The sequence below is a fragment of the Danio rerio genome, chromosome 9, assembly GCF_049306965.1.
Source record: "Danio rerio strain Tuebingen ecotype United States chromosome 9, GRCz12tu, whole genome shotgun sequence".
Classification (NCBI taxonomy): Eukaryota; Metazoa; Chordata; class Actinopteri; order Cypriniformes; family Danionidae; genus Danio; species Danio rerio.
Genome location: NC_133184.1, coordinates 18,118,773 through 18,145,890, shown reverse-complemented (window position 1 = coordinate 18,145,890; position 27,118 = coordinate 18,118,773). Strand labels below are relative to the sequence as shown.

Sequence of the window (27,118 nt, the reverse complement as noted above, 5' to 3'; positions counted from 1 at the left end):
TTTTGTAAATCCCCTACCATATTTATATCAAGACACACGATTTATTTAATAAAATGGATTGTCAATTTTCTCAAATATGTTTTAATGTTCTTTTTGAACTCCCAGATTCCAGATATAAACAATATTTTTCATAGCCCTGGGGTATGGTAATTTTGGGCTTGACTGTAAATTGTCATTTCTCAACCAAATATTGTCCTCTCCTATCATTTAACCATATACATTAAGGCTGCACAATATTTGGGCTATAAATATTTTCTGTGATAAATATTGCGATATGAATACTGCTTCACAAGATGGCATGAATAGCAGTATTGGATAGTTTTCTGGGGAGTCTAACAGTATGCAAGTAGATAAATTGAATAAACACAAATAGAAAAAAAAAATCCTACTTTGTTTTGTCTTGTTTCCAGGCTAAATATTAAACAATTCTTAGAGCAAGTAAACATATTATTTTATTTTCACTGTCAGATGAACTAAGTTACAATTAAGAGATTTAATTAAGAGATTTTTAAAACAAGTGCCAGTGGGGTAAGTGAAATAATCTGTTTTTTTTTGCTCTGAAATGTAGATATTTGGAATAGAAACAGCACAAAAATTATCTATTACAATTTTTTTTTGCATAAATATTAACAATATGTACAAATACACTGGTTAAATACAATTCTGTAACTCCTTACTCAACATTGCATATCTTTGAGATGTGACTATTACAGTTGTGCACATTGTGATATCGATGCTAAAAGGATATATTGTGCGGCCCTAATATACATCAATGAAAACCTTAAGATGTATAAGTTCTTATATAAGTTCCAGGGATAAACGGGAGTGTTGGCAGGTATGACTTACTATGAAGACTACTGAAACAATGCCAACAGAGTTAACAACACTTCAAACCCCAGTGTAAAAAATGAAAATATATTTGCATGATATAAAAATATTAGGCATCAGATTTTTTATTTCAATTACTGTCAAGCAAGTCAGCATATTGGAATGACTTCTCAGATCATATAAGACTGAGGACAAGCGAAATGTCTTTTCTCTCTCTCTCTCACAGAAATAAATAACATTTTTAAACAATCAATAGAAAACATTTATTCAACATTAAATAAAAAATTAATTTTATTGTAATAATCAGTTTTTATAAGCTAAATTGTTTCATAAACATCAAAACTAAGCATAAACTTTAAGCATGCTGTCTGATTTAAGGATAACCTTTGGCTAGGAAAAGCAGGACTGGTCAGTTTTAAGGCTGATGAACAGATTCCTGGCTTATATTAATTTCCAGAGCACAGACACAGGTGTAAGGCAAACTTCAAAGGCCTCACCAGGAGTACAGAGCTCCAAAAAGGATGATGTTGACAGAGACTTGGATGGACATTTTGGTAAAAATGATGTCACTTTCAAGACATTCAGGCCAGGGCTGTGTCCTGTTTGCGTAATGCGATGTGCAATTACTTTATTTCCCATGCAAGTTTGGAGAGATGGGTGAAATCCAGGCTTGGTGTCTGGAAAAAGTTAGTCAGAATAATTGCAAGCTGTCTAAACAGTGGCCACACTGGACTTGGCCAGCACTGAGATGATGTTGACCATCTTAAATATCAGCCTGGCTTAATCCGCAGCAGTGATTGCTCTGATAAGCCATGTAGACAAATGACTGTCTGTGTACCAAAATGATGCTAATGGATCATTTTCCAAGTCCCATACAAAAACATTTCCTTTTTTTCTTTGCTTGCCAAACACTATGAAAGCCATAAAACAGTGATTTACAATAGAAGTGACATATGAACTATTGAGCGAGCTTATTTGTAGTGCGTAAGCCCTGTTGTTTGTATTCCGACTTTACGGTGGTACATCAAAAGTGAGTGGATTCTTTATTTGCAGGGTTCTGCAGCATTGTCTACAGAGCCATGAATCATAAGGCATTATCTTGATATGTGCTTCGCTGTTTAAGACATCAGGGATGCTGGGAGAGAGAGAACTGTGGGGGGTGAAATATAATATCCCAACCGGAGGTGTGCTCTGCTTACCCATGCTCCTCTGCTCTGGCAGCAGGCAGTCTATTAAAGGCATTGAGGCAGTGAGGATGAGCACTGGGAGGAACTCTTTCCCCATCTCAAAGCCACACACCTCCAGCTGTGGTGTTAAATGATTCTCATTTACACCACCTGCCATGTTTGTTACAAGTGCATTTTTGCAAGTAACTTTGTTTTACTGCGCCAAAAAAGTGAGGGATACCACTTCATACCTGCCCCAACAACTTTGTCAATGGCAATACTAGACGCATCCAGTTCCTTGGCGAATTCATGCACGGCTTGACTCGGGTCTTCGTAAGTATGCGGGTCCACATAGGTCTTAATGCCAGGCAGCCTCACTGGAAAAGAAATCATATAAATAACTCTAAAAGAAATAACAGTGCTTACAATGCAGAGAATACATGGTTAACAGCAGTTTTAATTTTTTCAACAAAAATGGCTTCACACAAACAGAAGTCACAAACAGTAAGATGGCTGAATGTGCATGCTCTGACCTGCTCATCCAATGTATTCATAACACATTATTTCACCTATAAATCATATTTTTTATATAAATATTTATTTATATTATGATCTTATTTTCATCGATGGTTCAATTCTGCATAGCTTTCAGTCTTTCTAATTTTGGGTAAACCAAACCAAACCAAACCAAACCAAACCACTGGTTTAAGTTATCTAGTTATTTAGTTATCTAATTGATTCACTAATGGTCCATTTTTACTTTAGATTTGGGTTAAAACAACACATTATTTTTGGAGTCTAAAGACAACTATGTTTAAACAAGTGCAGTACAAAATAGATTAATTATAGTTTGGTATACAACTAGATATATAAAATGATCACACTTTATTTTGATGGTCCGTTTTTTTTTAAATTAAGTTACATAGCATCTATACGCTAACTAATTCTCATTAGATAAGTAGACTATTAGGTTGGGGTTAGGGTCAGTAAATGTCTGTTAAAGGAGCAATATCAACAGATAATAAACAGACAGTCTACTAATACTCAAATGGACCATCAAACTAAAGTGTTACCAAAAAGACAAAAATGTTTTGGAAATGAAAATACTATCAAATCAATAAGGATTTTTTAATGTTTCTTTTAATAAATAAGTGGAAAGTAAAAAAAAAAAGACAGCATACCTAAAAGCATACCTAAAAGGTGTGGCCATATTTATTGTTGCTTGGCAACATTTAGCAGATGTAAGAAAGTGGAACCAAAAGCGTAACCTAAAGGTACTGATGTTTACCTGTACAGTACAAAAGTGTACCTTTTAAAAAGGTACCACCCCAGTGACAGATTTTGTACCTTTATTTCTAAATGTGTAGCCACATTTTCTAATAGTGATATTTACTGGCTTATTATACATTATTAGACAATGAAAAGACAATTTGTCATCTACAGAGGAAGAAAGAAAACCGTGCTTATGTTAAAACATTGGTGTGAAGCATAAACTGTGATGGTCTTTTCTTTTAAATATTGTTTTTTTTTTTTTTGTGTATTGTGGAAAAGAGAGAAAATTAAAGGCCGAACTTTATCTTGTTTATCAGGAAATAACGGAATCGTTGTCCTTTGTTAATTGCGGCAATCTCACAAGAGTGACATGTCGGTGGGGGGGGGAGGGATTACTATCACCTACACACTTTAAAACTATCAGAAAAAATACACTTTACTTTATAGACTATGAGGAAACATACATTGTATTAAAATAATTACTTGGAGAGATATATTATTTATAATTAACTTAACTCAGAAAACATTTTGACATTAAGCCTGAAATTATACATATAAAAAGGTTAATTGCATTTATCTATTCATACTTTTCAATACACTTTTTAATACAAAAGGAAAAAATATAGGAATATCTGTCTAGAGCAAAAATTGCTTTCCGCTGTAAAAATACTGATGCTTGTGCCTGGGAGGTCCAGTGGAAAAAAAAAAAAAAAGTTCTGTTGCAGTGGTTGTTGATTTGAATCTTAACGATAGGAAGCTAAGGTTGTCAAGAAACGCAATTTGGTGGGTTTGAAGATGGATAGGTCTATTACAAATGACCTAATCAGCTACCTAAGCTATATTCCTACAGGGCACCTCATGCAGGTTAATCTAAGAGAAATTGTGTGGGCCTTCATTAAATTTCCTTCCCGATACTTCTGCCAGTGCGAAAAATGGTAGCATATGGACAACTGGCTAGCTGTAACTCAGGAGCAAAGGGATATTATAAAAACCTCCACTGCTACAGGGTTCTTGTGGGCAGTCTGACATTTAAAAATAAATACCACAGCAAAACTATGTTTTGATTTTTACTATTTGCAAGGAATGAGTATTAAACACCTGGAAAGAACCTGAAATCTGGCAATACTGAAGGATCATTGAGATATATACTCACAGTGGCCGTTGCCAAAAGGCAGCCTCTTTTCGTCCGGATGTTTGGACTTACTGTACCTGCAAAACCTGTCAATTGAAGTAATGAAAAGGATTATTTATTCTAAATTATTATTAATTATTCTTAACAGCTTTAAGTAGAACATTTTTCTTCTCTAAATGATGTTCAAAGAGACCTGCACAGGCAAAAAACTAGAGCCAGGAACCACAGAAATGTTTGGCTATTTTGCTTTGCTATGAGGCATGACAGTGTTCTGGGGTCTTATAATAAGCCATAGATTCATGCGCTCTTTCAATGGAACAGTCTGCCAAAATCAGCCCCTCTGCATGACATGACACTTGAGTCTCATGGTGCCCGTTACATTCGGCAAAGCAGGGGCAGAAAAAATAACACAGCTTCTGCCAAGTGAATCGTCTACAACTATATATAGGCAGCAGACATGAAGGGGCAAACATTTTCATACTTCATATCTGAAGGATTGGAGATCAAGGGTCCTGGGGAGAGACTTGAGACAGCAAAGTGACAGCTTTAAGATGGGCACACTTAAACCCCTGCGTGACTGTGGCTTGAGTGACAGACAGACCTGCTAATCACAATGTAGAGCACTACAGTGAGGAGGATGATGGCCACGGCGGAGGAGATAGCGATCAGCACTACTTGGCTGTTCTCACTGGAGATAGAAAAGGCTGGGGGAAAAAGAGAGAAAGAGAGATTTTAGGAACACTTTATAGTACAGATTTCATAGCTTTCAAAGTGCCTTACTTGCTGTTGCAGGTTTATTAACAGAAATCTGCTAACGACAATTCTGTTTGCGACCCTAATATCCCATTCTCGTATCATAATAAATTTTTTTTTAACACTTTACAATAACAGTACATAAATACTGATGTATTACTATGTAAAATAAATATTATATTAATGATGAGTTAAGGTGCACACTAATCATGAACTAACTTTTACTACAACATGAGTAACAAGAGTTTTTGTGTAAATAAAGGCTACTTTAATTACTTTTTAGTACATGTTGGTTATTATTGTATTAATTAACATTTAAGTTTAAGCTAAATATCACCAACATGAGCACATAAGCTGTTAATGTATAATTATAGGTAACACTTGATTATTAATTTAAGTATTAGTAGACTGCTTAATAGCTTTTGATACTGTTCTTTCAACAAACATTTAAAGGGCACCTATGGTGAAAAATCTACTTTTCATGCTGTTTGGACATTCATGTGTGTAAGTATAGTGCATATACTGTCATATTGAGGTGAAATAAACAAACCCAGTCCTTTTTTTTTTCAAATATAACAACATAAAAACGTTGGACCAATTGGAGCAGTTTGCAGAACGACCGCAACTTTACGTAGGAGTGCAGTCCCCCCGCCCACCAATATTGATTGACAGCTGCGCGCATTAACATGTCTCCGTAGTAATGCAGAAAATCATATCGACAAGGACAGGACGAGCGCAAAGCAACCGGGAATAAAAGGTCTGTTCAGTTTGCTAGGATCATCAATCATCATCAGACGTGAAGTTTTACAAGTTTAACATGGTTTAAAACGTGTGCACGTGTGTAATGAAGAATATCGATTTACTTCAGATTTCCTTCATCAGCACAGCCTCGTGTCTCTCTCACTGTCTCTTTGTGTGGGTGTGTTTGCGCTATGTATGTGTGTGTGTGTGTGTCTGCATGTCTACGCTATGTATGTGTGTGTGTGTCTGCGCTACTTGTCTGTGCTATGTGTGTGTGTGTGTGTGTGTGTGTGTGTGTCTGCCTGCGTGTCTACGCTATGTATGTACGTGTGTGTCTTGCTAGGTGTCTGTGCTATGTGTGTGTGTGTGTGTGTCTGCGCTGTGTGTGCGTAAACTCATTGCTGCAACTCCACAAAAAAATGCATCAAATACTGATTGGTAAAGTTCTTAAAGTAGTATTCCTCACAAACGTTACGTGAGATCTGCTTCATAAGGCAGCCGAAGGCGTGTTGAGGCATGTTGCTGACAGGCACGTGGGGACGGTGGGTGGGAATGAACAATAACCTTTTCCCAGCTATAATACAGACACTTCAAACAGCTATAATAAATACTGTGATGGGTGTTTTGAGCTAAAACTTTACAGACACATTCTGGGGACACAAAAGACTTATAATAAGCATGAAAAAAGGGGTAACCTATGTGCCCTTTAACTGACTATAAAAAACTTTGCAAGTACATATCATCTTACACTAACCTAAGCCCAAACCCTATCCCTAACCCCAACCCAACCTACTGTAACAGTCTAGTTATAATCTAATGATAATTAGTTGAAATATAACTTAAGTTCAACAAATGGACCATCAAAATAAAGTGTGACCTAATTATGTCTGGACTTTACTTGGAGGGGCACATTAACTCATGCTTAACTACTCATGAACTCCTGTGTTTAAACTGTTCATATTAATGCTGACAGAACACTTTTCTATTGTTATTCAGTGTAAACACTCTAGGCCGTATGCACAAGGAGTTCATGAGTAGTTAAAAATTGGTTTTCATGGGATCCTTCAAGTAAAGTCACAATACAGTTATCCTTTGACATATCATGAGTTCATGATGGTTAAATTAATTATAAACTAATGTGGTCATTATTACATTAATTAACAAACATATACTAACAAGTAATTAGGGTAGCCGTTATACACAAATGAACTCATGTGACTTATGCTGTAGTTTGTTCGTTCATCATTAGCGCATGCATTAACTCATCCTTAAGTCATAGTAATGTTTAGTTTACATATTAACACATCAATATTCATGTTATGTTATTGTAAAATGTTACCAAAAACAAATACTTCATACAGACTTAGACGCACACAAATAAAAATAAAAAGGCAGTGTGTAAACAATTTAATTGTGGATTTCAAACACACACACACACACACACACACACACACACACACACACACACACACACACACACACACACACACACACACACACACACACACACATTATGGGGACTTATGGGGTCCCAAAGAAGTAGGGATTTTTGTACTATACAATCTCTGTTCTGTCCTCCTAAATCAACATTAGCCGTAAACATAATCTTTCAAACAATTAGCATTTTTATATTATTATTATTATTATTATCTTTTCGGCTTAGTCCCTTTGTTTATCAGGGGTCGCCACAGCGGAATGAACCACAATCTTATCAAGTATCTTTTTTATGCAGTGGATGCCCTTCCTGCTGCAACCCATCACTGGGAAACACCCATACACACTCAATCACACACATATATTACGGCCAATTTAGCCTACCCAATTCACCTATACCACGTCTTTGGACTTGTGGGGAAACTGGAGCACCCAGAGGAAACCCACGCCAACATGGGGAGAAAATGCAAACTCCACACAGAAATGCCAAATGACCTAATTTAATTTAATTTAATTTAATTTAATTTAATTTAATTTAATTTAATTTAATTTAATTTAATTTAATTTAATTTAATTTAATTTAATTTAATTTAATTTAATTATTCAATTTAGTGCAATTTAGTTAACTATGCTAACTGTTTTTTCTTCAGGAGGTGGAGGTGAAAACAATACTCTCTATTCAAACCATTTTTAATTGATGTTGAATCCTAGAGTTTAAATATTTATCATAAATATGCTACATGACAGCACACAGTCTTTTGCATTGCATGGTAATGACACATATTGAGAGACGACAAAGAAAAGCACATTTTGTGAGAAAATAATAGCAGCAGGAGGGCGTCACACTAGCAAACATGGAAATAGCGAACAAATTATTCCAAAATAGTTCATACTTTTATATTTTAATATCTGCAGTCTTTTTCACAGTATGCAATTATCAGATTAATTAATCAATTCATACTGAGAAATAAACCTCTACCATATAATTTAGATAACAAATAATTTATGATTCTAATCATATCAGACACTATAAATATAAATCCATCTTTTATCATGAATATAATTAGAAATAAAATTCCATATGGATGTCATTTTCTGCATAAAGTAAGATCTCATGGGCGGCTTGGTGGACATTTCACACTAGCTATATGCGCTGAGGCGCCTATAGATTCCAGATTGTGCTCAGAAACCTGTGGAGAGCCACTCATGGTATCATTTCATTACATGAGTGTGCATTGATTTCCAATAAAGGTTTTCATTAGATAAAAAGGCCTTCAGCAATGCTGCTCCACAATACAACGTTTACAGAATGTTCAGTCTAAGTGCTTAATAGTGCTGCAGACAACAGCTGCCATCACGGGACAAAAGCTGCAGCTTGTATCGTTTTACCAAGTGGTTTATATTGTGTGAATGACTTGCAACATGGTGTATGGGCTGAGAAGCCAAGGGAATCGTGAGTCGTTGTCTGTATTGTTCTTTGTTCTGCACAGCTGGGAATGGACTGGTGAATGGGACTGTAAATAGGAAGCAGTATGACAGTAAATATGTAAATGCTTACAGTCTGGGCTGGTCTCGAACTCAAACTTGCGGCTGCTGCTGCCGTAACCGGCAGCAGTACGAGCTCTGATCTGCAGCAGGTAGGTGGTGTCAGGTTTCAGTCCGTTCAGTGTAACATTTGTACCCTTCGACCTCAGGATGGTGTAGCTCGTCTCTTGTTCCTGCTTTAGGAAACAAAGTAAGAACAGAAACAAGAGAAATGTGTTAGTTTGAGTATGTTTTGCTTGCAATATAAATGGCATATTATTGAATTGGATTAACTGCAAATGCATTTTTTTATTTGTATTTAATACAATTTTTAGTCAATATTAAAAGGAAATGTTTAAAAAACATGTTTGGATCATAATCATAAAGATAAAGGCAAACTCATTAGCCTTCCTGTGACTTGTTAGACATTTTTTAACATAACACTTTTTTAGTAATTACACATTTCTTTTGTCATTGCCATGATGGTAGTTTTGTATAATTTACATTATTTTGCAAGATACTGTCATAATATTTGATTTAAAGGCATAGGTTAATTTAACGTAACTAGACAAGTTTAGTTAATTAGGCAAGTCTTTGGACAGAATTAATTTGTTCTCAACTAATCAAAAATAACTCTAAATTCTTAAGGGGCTAATAATATTGACTTTACTTTAAAATATTAAATATATATTTATAAAAGAAAAGAAATATATATATATATATATATATATATATATATATATATATATATATATATAAAAGAAAATATTGTGAAAATACCCCTGCTCTGTTAAACATCACATTGGAAACATTTGAAAAAGAATACAAGTTTCACAGGAGGCATAATAATTTGTCCTGCAACAGTTTAAATTACATCAAATATTTAAATGGTACAGTACATACAGTTGAGGTTCAGTCTAAAAAAAAATCCTTATTTAATATTTCATTTGGATAACACTTCACAATAATGTTCATTATCTAATGCACTTATTTTTACTGAAGGAACAACATCACATAATTTATATCTCCTTTTTAAATAGTACATCACAAAAATTCACCTGTTTGTTATTAGTTCTTATTAGCTTATTTCCATCACATATTTACTAAATATACTATAAAATCAAAGCATTTGTTAAAACTATGTTAAAATTAATGTTAACTAAGATTAATAAATAATATTTTTTATAATATTATTTACTTTTATTTGACTTATTAAATTTTTTACACACCGACCTCTTCTCCTGTGACCACGACTACTCTCTGGATTACCCTCATGCTACTGTTTGTTCCTGTTTGACCATTGCCTGCAATACTCTTGATAAAATAAACTGCATTTAAACTCTCGACTGTTGTCTAGTGTCATCGGTTGCACAATGACATATATATGAATGAACAATTTCCTACTATTCAGTGTTATAAATAGTTGATCAACATTTTGTGGAAATTATGTTATAGATTTTCAGGATTCCTTAATGAAAGGACATTTGAAAAGCACAGCATTTAATTGAAAACCAAATATTTTAAAGATCCAAGTGCAAGATTATTTAAGTTTTGTTTAATTGAATGTGTCCCTGCTGAATGAAAGTACTCAAAAAAATAAATAAAAAATAAATAAATAAAATAATATAAAAAAGGCAAAACCAATTATTATTTATAAAAAAAAAGAAAAAAAGTGCAACCTATGGCTAATTACTCTGTTTTTAAACAAGACTGACAAACAAATTTTGAATTAAATCATATCTCACTGAAGACATACAGAGAAATCAGTTCCACTGACTCAACATGAAAAAAAAAAAGACCAGATGGGAAAACGCAAGCCTATCAAAAGTATCTAAAGCTGCTTGGGACAGTGCCAGCTCATCTTAATATTCCACCACCTTCTTTTCAGATTTTTATGGCTTTTCTAAAGATTTCTGTGGTACGTTGATCCTCTCTACAAGCAAAAATACCCTAACTGATTTATGGGTCGTCTTTGCTTTCAAGCCATTGTTTCCAGATGTTTCTCTTACTGGAAAATGAGGCAGGAGTGGAATGAGAGCGGGTAAGATTTTTAGTTGCTTATTGTGAGTCCACAAAAAAGGGAAAACATACCACAAATAGAAGGATCAGTTATTTATTGGTATTATCTAGCACATTCATCCATGTAACTTATCAGCCTTCATTCATGGTTAGAGTTCAAATATTCATTTGCATTTAGCCCCATCATTGACCTCTAAGGACAGCTCACTTGTTCACACTGTAGATATTAAATTACTCTACACTGAAGTAATTAATGAGATTTGAGTGCATCTTTTCGAGTGTCGGCAAACACGTAACAGATTAGGCTCTGGGTTTCGTGTCTAGACTACACATGCTAATAGAATTCTTGATGTGTGCTGGAACAGATTTTATGTGTCAGATACCACTAAGTTAGAGGTAAAGCTATATGTTTGATTTCGTTGAGTAGTCTTTGCTCAGTTGATTATCAGCAACAAATTAAAGAGCAACAAATAAAACTGAACTGATGTGATGGCAAATCCACAACAAAATAAAGCTTTTAAATTGTAAAAAATAATTATTAAATTAAAATACACAGAAATTACATAAGATTACATAAATTACATAAATTACACAGAATTATTAAGGTCAGTAAGAAATACAAAATAATTAATATGTCTTAAGTTATGTTTAACAGAGCAAAATTATTTTATAGGATTATAGTAATTGTCTCATTTGTTTTAGTTTGACTGAAAGACAACAATTACTTTAATTATTTGCATTCTTTAATTTACACGTTAAACTGAATACTAGTATTTTGATAAAACAAATGAGTTACTAGAAAGTTAATAACTATTCTCTCCATTAAACAGCATTTGGGAAATATCTTAAAATGAATAAAACATCCCAAGAAAGCATAATAAATTGATTTCAAGTTTACATAAAAGTAAGAAAGTAAAGGTTTTAAAAAGTAATAGAATAACTTTAGTTAAGTTAATTATATTTACAAGTTTTAAAAATATACAGTTGAAATCAAAATTGTTAGCCACCCTTTGAGATTTTTTTTCTTTTTTTAAATATTTCCCTAATGATGTTTAACACAGCAAGGACATTTTCACAGTATGTCTGATAATATATATTTTTTTTCTTCTGGAGAAAGGCTTATTTGTTTTATTTTGACTAGATTAAAAGCAGTTTTTAATTTTTTAAAGTCAAAATTATTAGCCCCTTTAGGCTATATATATATATATATATATATATATATATATATATATATATATATATATATATATATATATATATATATATATATATATATTTTTTTTTTTTTTTTTTTTTCAAAAGTCTACAGAAAGAAAAAAAAAAAGTCATTACACAATAACTTGCCTAATCTTAACCTGCCTATTTAACCTAATATAAATAACTTAGATGAGCCTTTAAAAGTCACTTTAAGCTGTATAGAACTGTCATCTGTCATCATGGCAAAAATAAAATAAATCTGTTTTTAATAATGAGTTATTAAAAGTATTATATTTAGAAATGTGAAAAAAATCTTCTCTCCGGTAAACAGAAATTGGGGAAAAAATAAACATGGAGGCTAATAATTCAGGGGGGCTAATAATTATTTTAAAAATAATTTAAAATAATTAAACCACTGTGGACTTATTATAAAGCGATAACTATGATTAATAGTGAAGAAGCTTTTTTAAACAACAGTCCAAACGAATTAGAAGTGTAGATAAATGTTAGTTACATAAACTCAAATGTATACAACATTTCTAAAGAAATGTAAAATATACAAGCAAAAAACGCATATGCAGTTTGCATATTTACTGCTTACATACACATTTCACCACATAAGCAATAATATTTGACGTTGACCAGACTCTTACAATGAAAATCAGGCCGCTGGTTTAGATTGAACATGTTACTTACAACATTCAAAACAAATGAAAAGCTATAATTCATCAGCATTGCTTGTTTTTAATCCACATGTCTTTTTAACAAGAGGCCTGTACTGTGCTGCGATGATGGTAAACATAGGCTTCACTGAATCTGTTAATTAGGCTGAGCACGGGAAGTCTTTCTATGTGCTAAAGTGCATTTAACAGTATTGTCATGTCTTAAAAGTTTATGCTCTCTGTTTAACTGCACTCTCAGAAATAAAGATACAAGAGGTAATAATATATACCTTTGAGGTACCAATATATACACTTTTAGTACAAATTTGTACCTTTTGAAAAGGTTCCACCCCAGTAATAGGTCTTGTACCTTTATTTTTGAGAGTGTAAAACAATATTTTACTGAAGAAATATATAGACTTTTTTTTTCAAATCTCCAAGTCAGGATTTAACATGAAGACCCAATGAAGACAATATCTCCAACAATGTTTTCAAAACAGTGTTTCGGTTTTTCTTAAAAAACTCTTGAAAATTAAAACTAATGAAAAACAACTTTTTTCCAGGGTGCCCAAATAGCTCGAAATTGTCATCAACATATATTGATGTATATGTATGTATATATATATATATATATATATATATATATATATATATATATATATATATATATATATATATATATACAGTTGAAGTCAAAATTATAATGCCTTCTTTGAATTTTTCCCAAATTATGTTTAACAGAGCAAGAAAATTTTCATAGTATGTCTGATAATATTTTTTCTTCTGGAGAAAATTATATTTGTTTTATTTCAGCTAGAATATAGCAGTTTTAATTTGTTTTAAAATAATATTTTAAGGTCAAAACTATTAGGCCTTTTAAGCTTTTTTTCCGATAGTCTCCAGAACAAACCATTGTCATAAAATAACTTCCCTAATTACCCTAATCTGCCTTGTTAACCAGATTAATCTAGTTAAGCCTTTAAATGTCACTTTAAGCTGTTTAGAAGTGTCTTGAAAAATATCTAGTCAAATATTATGTACTGTCATCATGGCAAAGATAAAATAAATCAATTATTAGAGATGAGTTATTAAAACTATTATGTTTAGAAATGTGTTGTGAAAAATCTTCTATCCATTAAACTGAAATGAAAATTTTAATTCAGGGGGGCTAATAATAGGGATTCACCACTAGATCTTTATGCAGTTTTATAAATGCAGGAGGACATTAACTGACACAACCCATCATGAAAAGAAACATACATTTGATGTAGCGGGACTAGTGGAAGCCTAGCGACTAATGCAAACATCACATTTGATCTGGATCTGACGACAATCACTTCTACTCCTTCCTCAAATGCAGCACAAAAACCATTTCAAATCTTCAGACTTTGAATGCAAAGCCACAAATGGAGTGCGCATCAGGTTTTATGGTTTGAGGAGGCCTCGAATATAAATTCACTCTGCCACGGAAGACGAAAGCAATACCTCGCGTCGTATTGTATGCATCTCGCTTTGAGTAATAAATCTTTTCACAGGTTGTCACCGTTCACTGCTCACGACATCATGTGATCAGCTGGAAATCATATACAGGTGTGTCTAAATTTTCGCTGCAAAAAATATATTCTTACCATATGTCCTAGGTCCGTATCAACCACCTCCAAGCTCTGGGGTTTGACAAGGCGTGCAATTGTTACTTTTCGACAAGTGCGCTATTGGTGGAATTTAATATGCTTGTCATGTTCTACTTTGACAGTCTAAATATTGCAATCTGGCCTTACAGCCTTCCTCTACGCTAAAAAAGAAATTCTGTAAATATGAAATGGCTTTTCCAAAGCATTCCTTCCATCCTGGCTTGAGAAGAAATAAACATTTGAAAACACACTCCTAGATCAATACGATAAACGAGCGCAATAGCATTTGCATGGGCACGAAGAACAGTAAGGAGCTTTATCTGTCAATAGAGCCGATTTTAGAGTGTCGCCTGAAAGACAAGAGCGGTTGGGATGCTATAACACTAGGGAAACCTGAACCAGAGCACTAACGCATTTAGAGATGTACAGTGTAAACTGTAAGGCTCTTTCCTCTTTCGTGGCATTGTTAATATGATATATATATATATATATATATATATATATATATATATATATATATATATATATACAGAAAGAGTAGAGTATACCCCCCCTGACATTTAATCAAAAAGAGATTCACTTTAAGTGAAGCAACATGGCCCTCTCAAACGTCCAGATTGGATGATGCTTTCTCACAGGAGCTGCATCACTCTGGTTACCGTGCCTCCTGATGCCTTTTTGTGAATCCATTAAGCGCAGTTTGTTTGATTTTGTGCTATACAGCATTATGCAGTGTAAACAAGATGCCGTTTTTGAACTCAGCCACATTTTCTTTGAAAAGTCACTTAGCGGATCTGGCTCTCTTTTATGAGGTTTATATGTTCAAATCTGCGGCCTGTGTGTCAGTGAATCCAGTAAGAAGATTTGGGGGCCCCCTCTTTCCTTCTCAGTGTGTGTTTTGTGAGGGTGAAGGTGGCTTGTTATCCTCTGCCAGCCTAGATCAAGGGGCACCAAGGGTCTTACCGAGGGTGTCCCTGGCTTTTCCACATGGCAGCACCAGTTGTGTAGGATTTGGGTGACTCCAGCTATGCCTGATGAAGCAATGCCTCACAAGGTTGTGTAATTAACAGGCATCAATGGAGAGAAGGACTAGATTTTATTGTAAACGAGAAACACTGTGCCACCCAGGGTCAAATGAGACATGGAGGATTTCAGCAGCCCCCAAGTGTACCTGTGCCAGACAGTGAAAATAGCCCACGATGAGCTGCCTTTTGCTTGCAAATAAGGGGATTACGGGCCAAGCAAAAGCATTTCCACAGGCGGAGATTTGGGCCTCACTGATCTCATAGAAAGAAGCATCACAAAGGTCCTCTTTAAAAAGCACAGGGTCCAACAAATCTAACCAACACTTTTTTTTGCAAGCAGATAGAATATCAGCACATTTGGATTTAATATAAATGTTTTACACATTCTGTGTATCCTCAAAATGCCAACTCATACAGTTTCAATTAATCTACATTAAACTTGTAAGCCTACCCTTTTTGAAGTAAAGCAAACCATTTAATTTTTTGTCATATATGTTTTTGAAGTTTTCCATACAGTAAATATATGGTACAATTGATGTAAGTATAGTTACACTACCGGTCAAAAGTTTGTGTTCAGTTTGTTTTTTTCTTTAATTTAAAAAAAACAATTTATTCAATAATTTAAATAAAATTATTTTGTTCATCAAGGTGGCATTTATTAAATGTAATTAAATGTAATTAATATTTAATTATTACTTACTGTTTCAAATGAAATCATTACTATAATCATTATTGCTTTTGATTACTATTACCATTAATATTATTGCTAATAATAACAAAAATAATTAATCCCCTCAGACCTTAATTATGTTCCAAATTTAAGAAAAATGGAATGTCATGTGGTATCCATTGTAATGGGCGAAATATTGATGCAATTTCTGAAGGATCACGTGACTCTGATGACTTGAGTAATGAAGATGAAAGTTCATCTTTAAAATCACTGGAATAATTTATTAAATTAAATTATAAACTGCTTTTGAACAGTAATTTTATAGTGCAATAACATTTCACAATTTTACCATTTTTTGTTTATTTTTGATCAAATAAATGGAGACTTGGTGAGCAGGATAAGCAGCCTTAAACATTTAAAAATCCTACTGACCCCAAACTTTTGACTGGTAGTGTAAGTGTAATAATAAACCACATTAAGAAATTAATCCCCAGTTAAAATGCCCTGTCAAAATTATTTAACATATGGTTGTTGGGTTGAATAATGTTTACTAAGAGAATTGTAAGACTTTTTAACTGCTGGGTGATAAATTTAATATTTACAATACACTGCTGTTTACATTACAATTTAAAGAAGTTCTAGTTATTGAATTCAATGTTCTATTTAAAAAAACAAACAAAAAAAAAAACAATAAAAATGTAAATACACAAAAAGTGGCAGTTACGATTTACCAGGGATAAGAATCATTTCAGGCTTTAATGCACATATAACCCTTTTTTGTAATGAAGCTGAAGATTCATCATTCAAATAACTGGAATGAATTGTTAAATACAATTATAAACTACTTTTGAACAGTTATTTTATTACTGCAATAACATTTCACAATTTGTGCTGTGTTATTGATAAAATAAATGCAACCTTAATGAGCAGGATAAGCTTTTTTTTTTAAACATTTAAAAACCATACTGACCCCAAACTACTGACCGGTAGTGTAAATGTGATAAACCATGTTTGGAAATTAACCCCCAGATAAAATGTCCTGACAAAATTATTCAACAGATGGTTGTTGGGTTAAATAAAGTTTACTAAGAGAACTTTAGTGTCTATGGACTTGCAGGGGGAAACCGGAGCACCCAGAGGAAACTCATGCGAACACAGGGAGAACATGAAGTTAAATAAAAGTATCTTTATTTGATAATTTTCCAGGGGTATAAATAAAACATAAAACATAATAATAATATTAATAATAATATTCATAATATTAATAATAATAATAATAATAATAATAATAATAATAATAATAATATTAAATAATAAACTAGAACCTAAATTTTATTGATAAACTTTGATTTTGGCTTGAGAAAGCCAACGTGACTGCGCTAGGACTAGGAATGGCAGTTGGTAGGAAGCACGGTGGCGGTTGTTAAGTGGTTGCTAGGCAGTTGCTAAAACAATTATGGCATTGTTAGGTGGTTGCTAAGCAGTTGCTAAATGGCAATGCTCGTGTACATGTTTGATCAAATGCTAATACTTAGTAGGCATTTCTAGCATATTTTATTGTATTTAGATAATCATTCATAGCATGTAGCTAATTGTTATTAGCACTTGGCTTCCATTATCATTGTTACCATGCATAGTACACAGGAAATCCCATTTGCTAGCATGAGTCAAACAAGCCAATGCCCAGGTCCCTACGATGTTCTGATGTAGAGATATTGCTATTTTTAAATGTTTGCTAGGTTATACTGTTTTATTGCTATGAGGACATTTGACAGGTTAGTGATGATACATCAAAGCTTCTTGGCAATATGAGTGATCTTAATCAACCCCGATGTTTCTATGACAGTCTTTATGAGTGTCAAAAACTGGACTTGAACATTATGTATTCCTGGTGTTGGGTTTGGCTGGAAGGGCATTCGCTGTGTAAAACAAATGCTGGATAAGTTGGCGGTTTATTCCGTTGTGGCGACCCCTGATTAATAAAGAGACTAAGGAAATGAACTTTATGTAAAAATGGCTTGCCGTATTTTTTTGAAAATACAATGCTTAATAAGTGTGAAAGTGATACATGCAAAAATGGCCATATGTAGAACATTGCCATATCAGTAAAAAATATGGAGTTTAAGTCAAAAATGGATTGCCATATTATAAGAAAAATAATGCTTAAAAATTATTTATTGGAAAACTATAAGTCTGATAAACCTTAAAGATAGAGCAACAAAGTCTAACGCATCTAAATACAGCTTTTGTCCAAATTTGGGGCTTGAGTATTTTTTTTATATGCCCGGATCATAAAAATTTAATATTTAACTTTTTTTTATTAAAAAAAACAATAAGTCTTATAGGCATGAGGAGATATAGCAACAATCTTGAATGTAGAAAGCACATTTTGACAACATTTGGGCCTTGTGGCATGAACGGCCTAGGAGGAGATACGTTTGTTTTCAAGGACAGAGTAGCAAAACAGTATGTTGGCCTTCTCAAGCCAACATAATAATAATAAATTTGGAATTATCCACCAAAGAAAATACATGAAACTCAACAGACATAGATATTTCAACAGCCATAAAATATTGACAGAGGGCTACTGGTAAATATCTCACTATAATTTTTTTGCTATATCACTCAGCATTAAGATTTGGAAAGTGGAAAGCTGAAAGCTGAAATTAACTACTCGTCTATAACATTGGCATGAGCTTTCAGTTTGAACTTGTAAGACCTTTTTGTCATGATGAAGATGAACCATGTCTTGCAGACAACCAGATTCTGTCTACAATTTCAATATGTGCGTCTCTGTGTGGTCATACAGTCAAGCCATTTACCCACTAAGCTACGGAATGTTTTTGCTGCGGGAAGAATCCTGGATGGTTGCCATTGGAGACTGTTCTAGGGCTTACTTTCACACCCTCAGATCCCCTGCCAGTTTAGGAGAGGAGACTCCCACAATATCAGGGAACGGTTAAGTTCCAAAGCCAGAGTCGAGTGCGGGAGACGTTACCCACTTCACCTAAGAGCAGAAGACATCACAAGATCTGACAGCATGAAAGAGCTCGTTGAAAACTGACCCTAAAAGAGCAGCGCTGATGTTGCACAACAATACTGACCCTCAATCAAGACCGAATCCCTATACGGCTCATTAATCATATGGCATCTGCAGGAAACCAGCAGAGAGGCCGACCGGACGGGAAAGGAAAGATTGTGCTAAGTTTTTTTTTTTTTTTTTTTTAAGATGGACAAGTATGGGCTTGCGGCCCACAAAGGCTTTATTGGGCAGGTGGTGTTTAGATCACTGCCTTCAGCGTTACAAGACCAAAGCCAGGATCATCTGGCACTTTCACAGATTGTTAAGAAGGCTTAAAATGAACTGACCTGGTCAGTGAGTACTAAGCAATGTTTCCTCTAAAGTGACTGTGAACCACACATGCTGTGACAAAGAAATCTGAGCAGAATGAAGACTCAGAAATGATAGTGATTTCCAAAACAAAAGTAAATTAATGGATGACATTTTCCATCTCATTTTAAAAAACCTTACACAGTTTAAATAGCAATGAAATTTGTGGGCTGCACAATTATATTATGTGAAAACAGGGCTTTACATTAACTTTTTTAAATCACCAGCCACTGTGGCTAGTAGTATTTCAACAATACTAGCCACTTGCCTTTTTCACTAGCCATGATTTTGTTGCTAGGAAAATATATTTTATATGCATAAATTAATTTTTTTTTTTGCATGCTAAAGTTACTTGATTAAAATTTAGTCCACATGTCTCCTTGTTAATTTCACTTTTTTTCTGGGTTGTGGTTTCATAGTGTCGCATTGCAGTTTCACGTTATTTCACGTGATTTTTCAGGGCTCAACACCAATTTTCTCTCTGACCATACCAAACTGATTATTTTCTTGTGATAATTTTTTTACATAATGTGTCAAAACAAGCAAAATATATAAGTACAGCAACAAAAAGTAAAACAAAAGAAAAAAAAATGGTGGCGTAGTAATGTCAAGAACGAATGTGTAGATGAATAAGAATAGGAGCATTGTCGCTATTGTTGAGGATCTTCCTAAATCTTTCTATTTTATAATGTATAAAATATTGACAATTTACTGTAGAATTTGCAGTAGCTTACTGACAGCATTTTACTGTAAATGAAACTTACAGTACTGTATTAATTTTCACATCACAATTTATCTTGATGTACATGCATTTACAGTGTTGTAGATAATTCATTCATTTTCTTTTCGGCCTAGTCCCTTTATTATTATATAGACTCCACATCAGAATGAACCACCAACTTAGCATATGTTTTATGCAGGAGATGCCCTTCCAGCCCCAATTCAACACTGGGAAACACCCATACACTCTTGCATCACCACATATACACTACAGCCAATTTAGCTTATTTAATTTAGCTCTACCGCATGTCTTTGGATTGTGGCGGAAACAGGAGCACCCAGGGAAAACGCATGTAAACATGAGGAGAACATGCAAGCTACACACAAAATTGGCAACTGACCCAGCTGGGGCTCAAACCAGTAACCTTCTTGCTGTGAGGTAATTGTGCTACCCACTGCGCCGCCATGAAGCCCTAGTGTTGTTTATCTTTACTGTAAAATACTGTATACAATTTAAAACTTGTTCATTTATTCAAATGGTAAATTACTGTTTTTTTTTTTTATTATTGGCCAGGTTTTATGCTTTTTTTATTGAAAACCAATTGAAAATACCTTTTTTTTAATGGAGCCAAGAGCACAGTTTGCATTCCCAAAATGCAACTTTAAAATACGGTAACATACTGCATAAAGGTAATACAGTAAAATATATTTCATACTACAGTTTAAAACTGTAATTTCAAAAAGTGTTAACAGTGCAAACTATATTAGGGTTTATATAGTTCTAATAAATTATCAATGAGCACTGACATGATTTTATTCATGTAGCTGAAGGTATGTCTAGCAGAAATAGGTTTTACTCTGCAATAGCATGGAACATTGATAGTAGGTTAAACATTTAATTTCAGGCAAACATCTTTCAGACAGACACCATTTCGCTTTGAACAATCAAATGCAGCCATATCATCTAATGACTTGAAATGCTCGCAGGTATATGGATGTGCACTCTGGACCAAGATTCCTAACGAGCACATAAAGTGATGACTTCAAATTAAAATGTTAATGCAGCGAGTGCCCTAAGCGAGACTAAATTAAACTGCTCCCACCTTCTCATAGTATTTGACCTCATAGTCCAGAATTATTCCATTGGGTCTCTCTGGCTCCATCCAAGACAGTGAGATGCTGTTTCTTGATGTTCGATCCTTCCTGATGACAGTCACTGCAGATGGCGCTGCGAAGGAAGGAGGAAAACACACACACACACACACACACACACACACACACACACACACACACACACACACACACACACAAATACAGAAAAAAAGGGCAGATTAGTTTTTCCATTCTGGCTGTGATGGTATTTCGAACACATAAAGCCTAAAGTCACAGGAAGTTAAACTGACATTTTCATTCAACAATTTGCATCCTGTGAACTGGTTCCTGTTGACTTAATCGAGTTTGCTCTCCACTGGGGGCCAGTTTGAAAGTTGGGAAAGTTGGAGGACTGAAAGACAAATTGATGCAATCAGGCAATGGCTGGTCCCGTGAAACAGTGGCCACTGTTATGTCAAGTCAATACCGCAAAGTCTTTTTGAGCTTCAGTACTATTTCTGAGTGATTCTAAGGACAGTCAGATAAGAGTGGAATCTCAGATTCCAAACATAATAAAAGCAGGAAAATAACTCTTTAGAAGTTTGGGTCAAAGTTTACATTAAGAATTGTCTTATCAAGTCTCTTCATCGAGACTGGATTTATTAGAACAAAATACAACAATACTTATTTAAAATATAATTAATATTATCAACTCTTAAAAATTACAGCTATAAACCTTTTTTTGCATTTTAAATGCTATTTATTTTGTGGTTAATATGTGATAATGCTTTCATGTAGAGTTTAAGGCAAAACTATTAGACCATTTGTGAAATTGTGATTATTTTTGATCATTTTTCACATGGCCGACAGCTAGCTCTCTGCAACTCTCACATGGTTCCCCACTGAAGCTAAGCAGAGCTGTGCCAGTACTTAGATGGTCAGTAGATGGAAGAGCACATGGGAAAGATAGGTTGCTGTTGGAAGTGGTGTTAGTGAGACCAGCGGAGGGTGCCCAACCTGTTGTCTGTGTTGGTCCTAATTCCCCAGTATAGTGACGGGGATTCTGCTCAGTGAGCAATGTATTTTGAATGAAACGTTAAACGGAAGTCCCAATTCTCTGTGATCGTTAAAATTCCCAGTATGTTCTTTGAAAAAAAGTAGGGGTTTAACCCCGGCATCCTAGCCAAATCTGCCCACTGGCCTCTGTCTATTATGACCTCCTAATCATCCCTATACCATAATTGGCTTCATCTCCTCTCCACCAATCAGTTGGTGAGCGGCTGACTGTTTTAAATAATGGTTTACACACAGCATTGTTGGTTTACAAAAAAAATAATAATAAAAAAAAATAATATATATATATATATATATATATATATATATATATATATATATATATATATATATATATATATATATATATATATATATATATATATATATATATATATATCAAACAAACATAATCATGTTGCATGGCTACACTTGATTTTCGCTTTATTGTAAAAAACAAACAAACAAACAAGAGAACATGTTAAATGAGAATTTGAAATATTTATGCCATACTCACTGTTGTCCAATGATAAACCTAATTGACCTAATTACTTCATTAATTCTTTAAATTGGAATTTTAAGCTGAATACTAGCATCTTGCAAAATTACTATTATAATCAAAGCAAAGACAAAAAAAAGTACTTATTTGAAATTTAGTATAAAAATATTATGTTAAAATTGTTTTGAAATTGTTTTCTCTGTTAAACAGCACTAGGAAAATATTTACAATTTTTTTTTTAACTAATTCTACTTAAACTGGAGGTTTTTTTAATACTCTTTTCAATTAACCCCTAGGACACCTTCCATTTATTGTACAATATTGTATATAATTATTGTATACAATCCAGCTGCAGCCCAATACTGGAAAACATCTATACACACTCGCACATACACATATACTATGGGCAATTTAGATTATTCGATTAATCTATACTGCATGTCTTTGGACTGTGGGGGAAACCGGAGCACCCGGAGTAAACCCTATAAACATGGTGAGAACATGCAAACTCCACACAGAAATGCCAACTGGCCCAGGCAGGGCTAAAACCAGTGACCTTCTTGCTGTGAGGCAACAGTGCCAACCACTGAGCCACCATGCCACCCTAGATTAAATTCATCCCTCTTAATTTAATTAATGCCAATCTGTTAAGTCTTGCAGTCAAGTTTTTTGAGATACACATTTTTTAAACACATTTTGAAGGAGTTCATCCAAAAATGCAATTTCACTCACTCATCACTTGTTTTAAACCTGTTTTAAACCACAAAAGAAGATATTTTGATTAAAGCTCGAAACTTACTGTCATTTACTTCCACAGTATTTTTTTTCCACAATGGAAATAAATAGTTTCAGATTTTTAGCTTTCTTTAAAATATATTCATTAGTGGTAAAGGTTTGCAAACACTTGAGCATGTGTAAACACTAAATACATAACATTTTTTGGGTGACTTATCCCTAAAAGTGTCTCTTTCATTGTGCTTTTATTTAAACAACGAGTAAGGAACTCATCTGATCAGAATCTTGTGTAGCCGAATAATAATTCAAAGCATCATCAAGACAGATTAGCCATGATATACTTTATTTAACCTTTCAATTAGTCCATTATAAAATAGTTTTGCACATCTGTAATTGTGCTAAATTCACTCGGCTCTAAAGCCTCCCTCCACTCTGGAACTTCACATGGTCACAATCTGTGATCGTAATTCAAGTCAGAGTTGGTGCCACTTTCCTTCTGCCTTGTGCTTGTGTTCTTTTTCAAGTCTACAGCTCTGTAATTGTGAGGCAGCAATGAGGCCATGGAGGCATCTGACTTGCCTGTGTTTTAATTTTATTAGACCACAGGAAAAAACATGTTGTTCTTTCAAATGTTCAAGCTTTTCTTGATTGTGATAATGCAGCATTGAAATGCTTCTTGCTTTTAGAAACCCCCCCCCCCCCCCCACACACACACACACCCACACACCACACACAACACCCCGTTAATGAATCCAGATGGGCATAGTCTGTTTTAGTTTGCAGCCCCATGTACACAACCTCCTTCCCTACAGTGTTCTGATAGGGGAGGTATTATTGAAGTTTTATAGTAGCCACAGTTTATGGAAGCTATGATTTATAATGTCTGGACAGCAGGCTCATTTGACACTGTGTATCTTTCACAGCGTTCACAATGTTAACAGATCAACTCTTTCTTAAAATCAAAAGAAAAGCATTGGCTGCTATAAAACTTCTAAATGAAAGTGACAACAAATATCTATATGATTATGGTCACAATCCCTTAAACTAAAAGAGCTGCTCAAGTTGGGTTAAAGCACTTTATGTGCGCACTAATGGGCAGCGTCGAAAACTAAGTTATTGAAGATATTGAATTGACCCAATCCCAATTCATTTTTTTTACCCCTACCCATTCATACTTTGTTTCAAGGGAAAAGGGGAAGAGCTTCAAATTTTACCCCTAAGAAATGTGACAGCACCTGCACACATCATCATATGCCATCACATATTCTTACTTTATATGAAATCGACAATGCCGACTGAAGCAGTTGTTCCTATCATCCTTTTTTATTTATTTATTTTTTTTTGCCATTTATCTTTAGGAAATGTTATCATAACAATATAATGTGGCAGTGAGCTCATAACTGTACTGTGCATTTACATCATGGCCTTATTTATCTAAGCACACGAAAACAACATTTACATTATACCAACCAGACACTGCAAAAACCTAATTCCCAGCCATTACTTTTCTGACAGGGTATTCTAGTGTCATCGAGTGAGAGTTGTGAAAGTATGTTGTGGGACTATTATACAGGAGTTATTAATATGGATTATTGATACACTGTAAAAAATATGTTATTTTACGTTTTTTACGTAAAATAATGGGCGTTAGATTGAAGAAATTTACAATAAAATAACGAAGGGTAAATTACAGAAATTTCCTTAAATTAAAATTTCTAATAAATTTCTGTAATTTTTTGCTGTTATTTTACGTGTTTTTTTTCTGCACTGATTTACAGATAGATGGCTAATATGTATGTCATTGACACTTTTGGCACTTTTTTGGAGTATTTTCATTAGTTTTGTTTTTCCTGTAAATGATTCAATAAATACCGTACCGTGCCATTCATACCGAGGTATTACCGTGAAATTCTGATATCGTTACATCCCTATTTCCTTTTCTTCAAGGCAAATTAACATGCAACTTGACTGTTGCATAAAAATAATAGGTTAAATAACCAAATGGGATTTAATCAACAAGCAAGTTAAATATATTTTAAATAAAATGAAAATGAAAGAGCTAAGGACTAACCAGTTCAAATGTTTTTAAATAAAAATAATGTAAATGTATATAAATGTAATGTTCGAAAAAGCTTTTTTTTAGAGCTTACAGTTCAGAGCCAGCGTACAAGCAAAAAGCTAAATGCAGATTGTATTACTTTAGAAAATGCGGCATAGATTCATCCTATTTGGCATTTTACATTCTTTTGAACACATTTAGCTGCTGCTTTTCAATCAGACAATGCTTCCGTGTTCGTTCTTGCTGTCAATGACGGGGAAAATTATCAATGATAAGTTCATGATAAACCACAGTGAGTTTCACTCAACTGCGGGTGCAGATTTGCCATTTGGAGACAGATGACTTTATGACAAACACAGTGCACAATGTCAAGTTGAGAGCCCTATGCTGGATTCAGTGACCGGTGCACCTCTCCCCGTGCTGCTGTGAAGGCTGTCAGTGAGTGTGTGTGTGTGTGTGTGTGTGTGTGTGTGTGTGTGTGTGTGTGTGTGTGTGTGTGTGTGTGTGTGGTGACAGTCCTTACACACGCTCGTTATAATCAATATGAGTAATATGATTAAACTGAATACAATCTTACATCAACAACACATGGCAAGCAATGCGTTGATAATAACAAATAATCATATTAGTTTACAAACAACCCACTGCTGTTATAATTACACATGTAATATTTTTTTCCTGAGGCGATTAAAAGCTAAATTTACAATGACACTCTATCAAACACATCTACAATAAACATGATTTCTTACAGAGTTATTAACGCACAGCAATAAAACACAAAGAAAGGACTGACTTTGAAAAAATAAACAGGGTGAGGAGAGCTCATGTAAACATGCATGCATGTAAACCTGTTCTTCGGGACTCACAAAACCAAAATATTAACTTTTTTAAAATCCAGAGGGGCTTATAAAATAACAAAGCCATTGTTATTTAAATAATTTACACAATTATAGTACTTTAATGTCAGTTAAAACTGAACAAAAATGGGAAAAACATAAAAAATGAAACATTTTTCACTTTGAATTAAATAAAATAATATAATTTTAGTTTAACACTGTTCAAGTATACTTTAATGATTTTAGTTTTACTTCAATTAGGGCTGGGTGGTAAACTTAGGAACGATATTTATTGACCAAACACCAATGTCAATATCAATAAAATAAGATTTGGTATGAAGTTTTGGTATGAAGGCTATAGTTTTACTAAATGTGGCTGCTGAGTGCACGTCTTGGTGAGTTGGTAAGTTCCTTTACTTGAAAGCTCAGATTTGATTTTCATAAATTTGTTTTGTTTATAGAGATTGAGGTTTACTGTATCATTATTATTCACTCCTTACAGATATTAATCTACCTTTACCATTGCACACACTTTGTAACATTTAATTTATTTGTCAATTTTAAGAGTCTCTTTAACACTTGTGTTTATTTTATTTTAAAGAGATGTGATAATTTGTTTAAATGTTTTTTGTTTTTGTTTTTGACTATTAACTGCAGTATTTGTTTTTTTTTTATTTAA

At 33.8% G+C, this 27,118-nt stretch overlaps 1 protein-coding gene across 4 annotated transcripts in view; it reads right to left on the bottom strand.

Moving 5' to 3' along the window:
- epha3 (eph receptor A3) overlaps positions 1-27,118 on the bottom strand; it is a 165,725-nt gene that overhangs the window by 38,950 nt on the left and 99,657 nt on the right. For 2 of the 4 annotated variants that reach the window (NM_001365172.1, XM_009304577.5), the window contains 5 exon segments: positions 2,246-2,371; positions 4,420-4,484; positions 5,000-5,102; positions 8,885-9,047; positions 21,269-21,393. In NM_001365172.1, the coding sequence (NP_001352101.1) occupies positions 2,246-2,371; positions 4,420-4,484; positions 5,000-5,102; positions 8,885-9,047; positions 21,269-21,393 (582 nt within the window). 4 annotated transcript variants of the gene reach the window in all.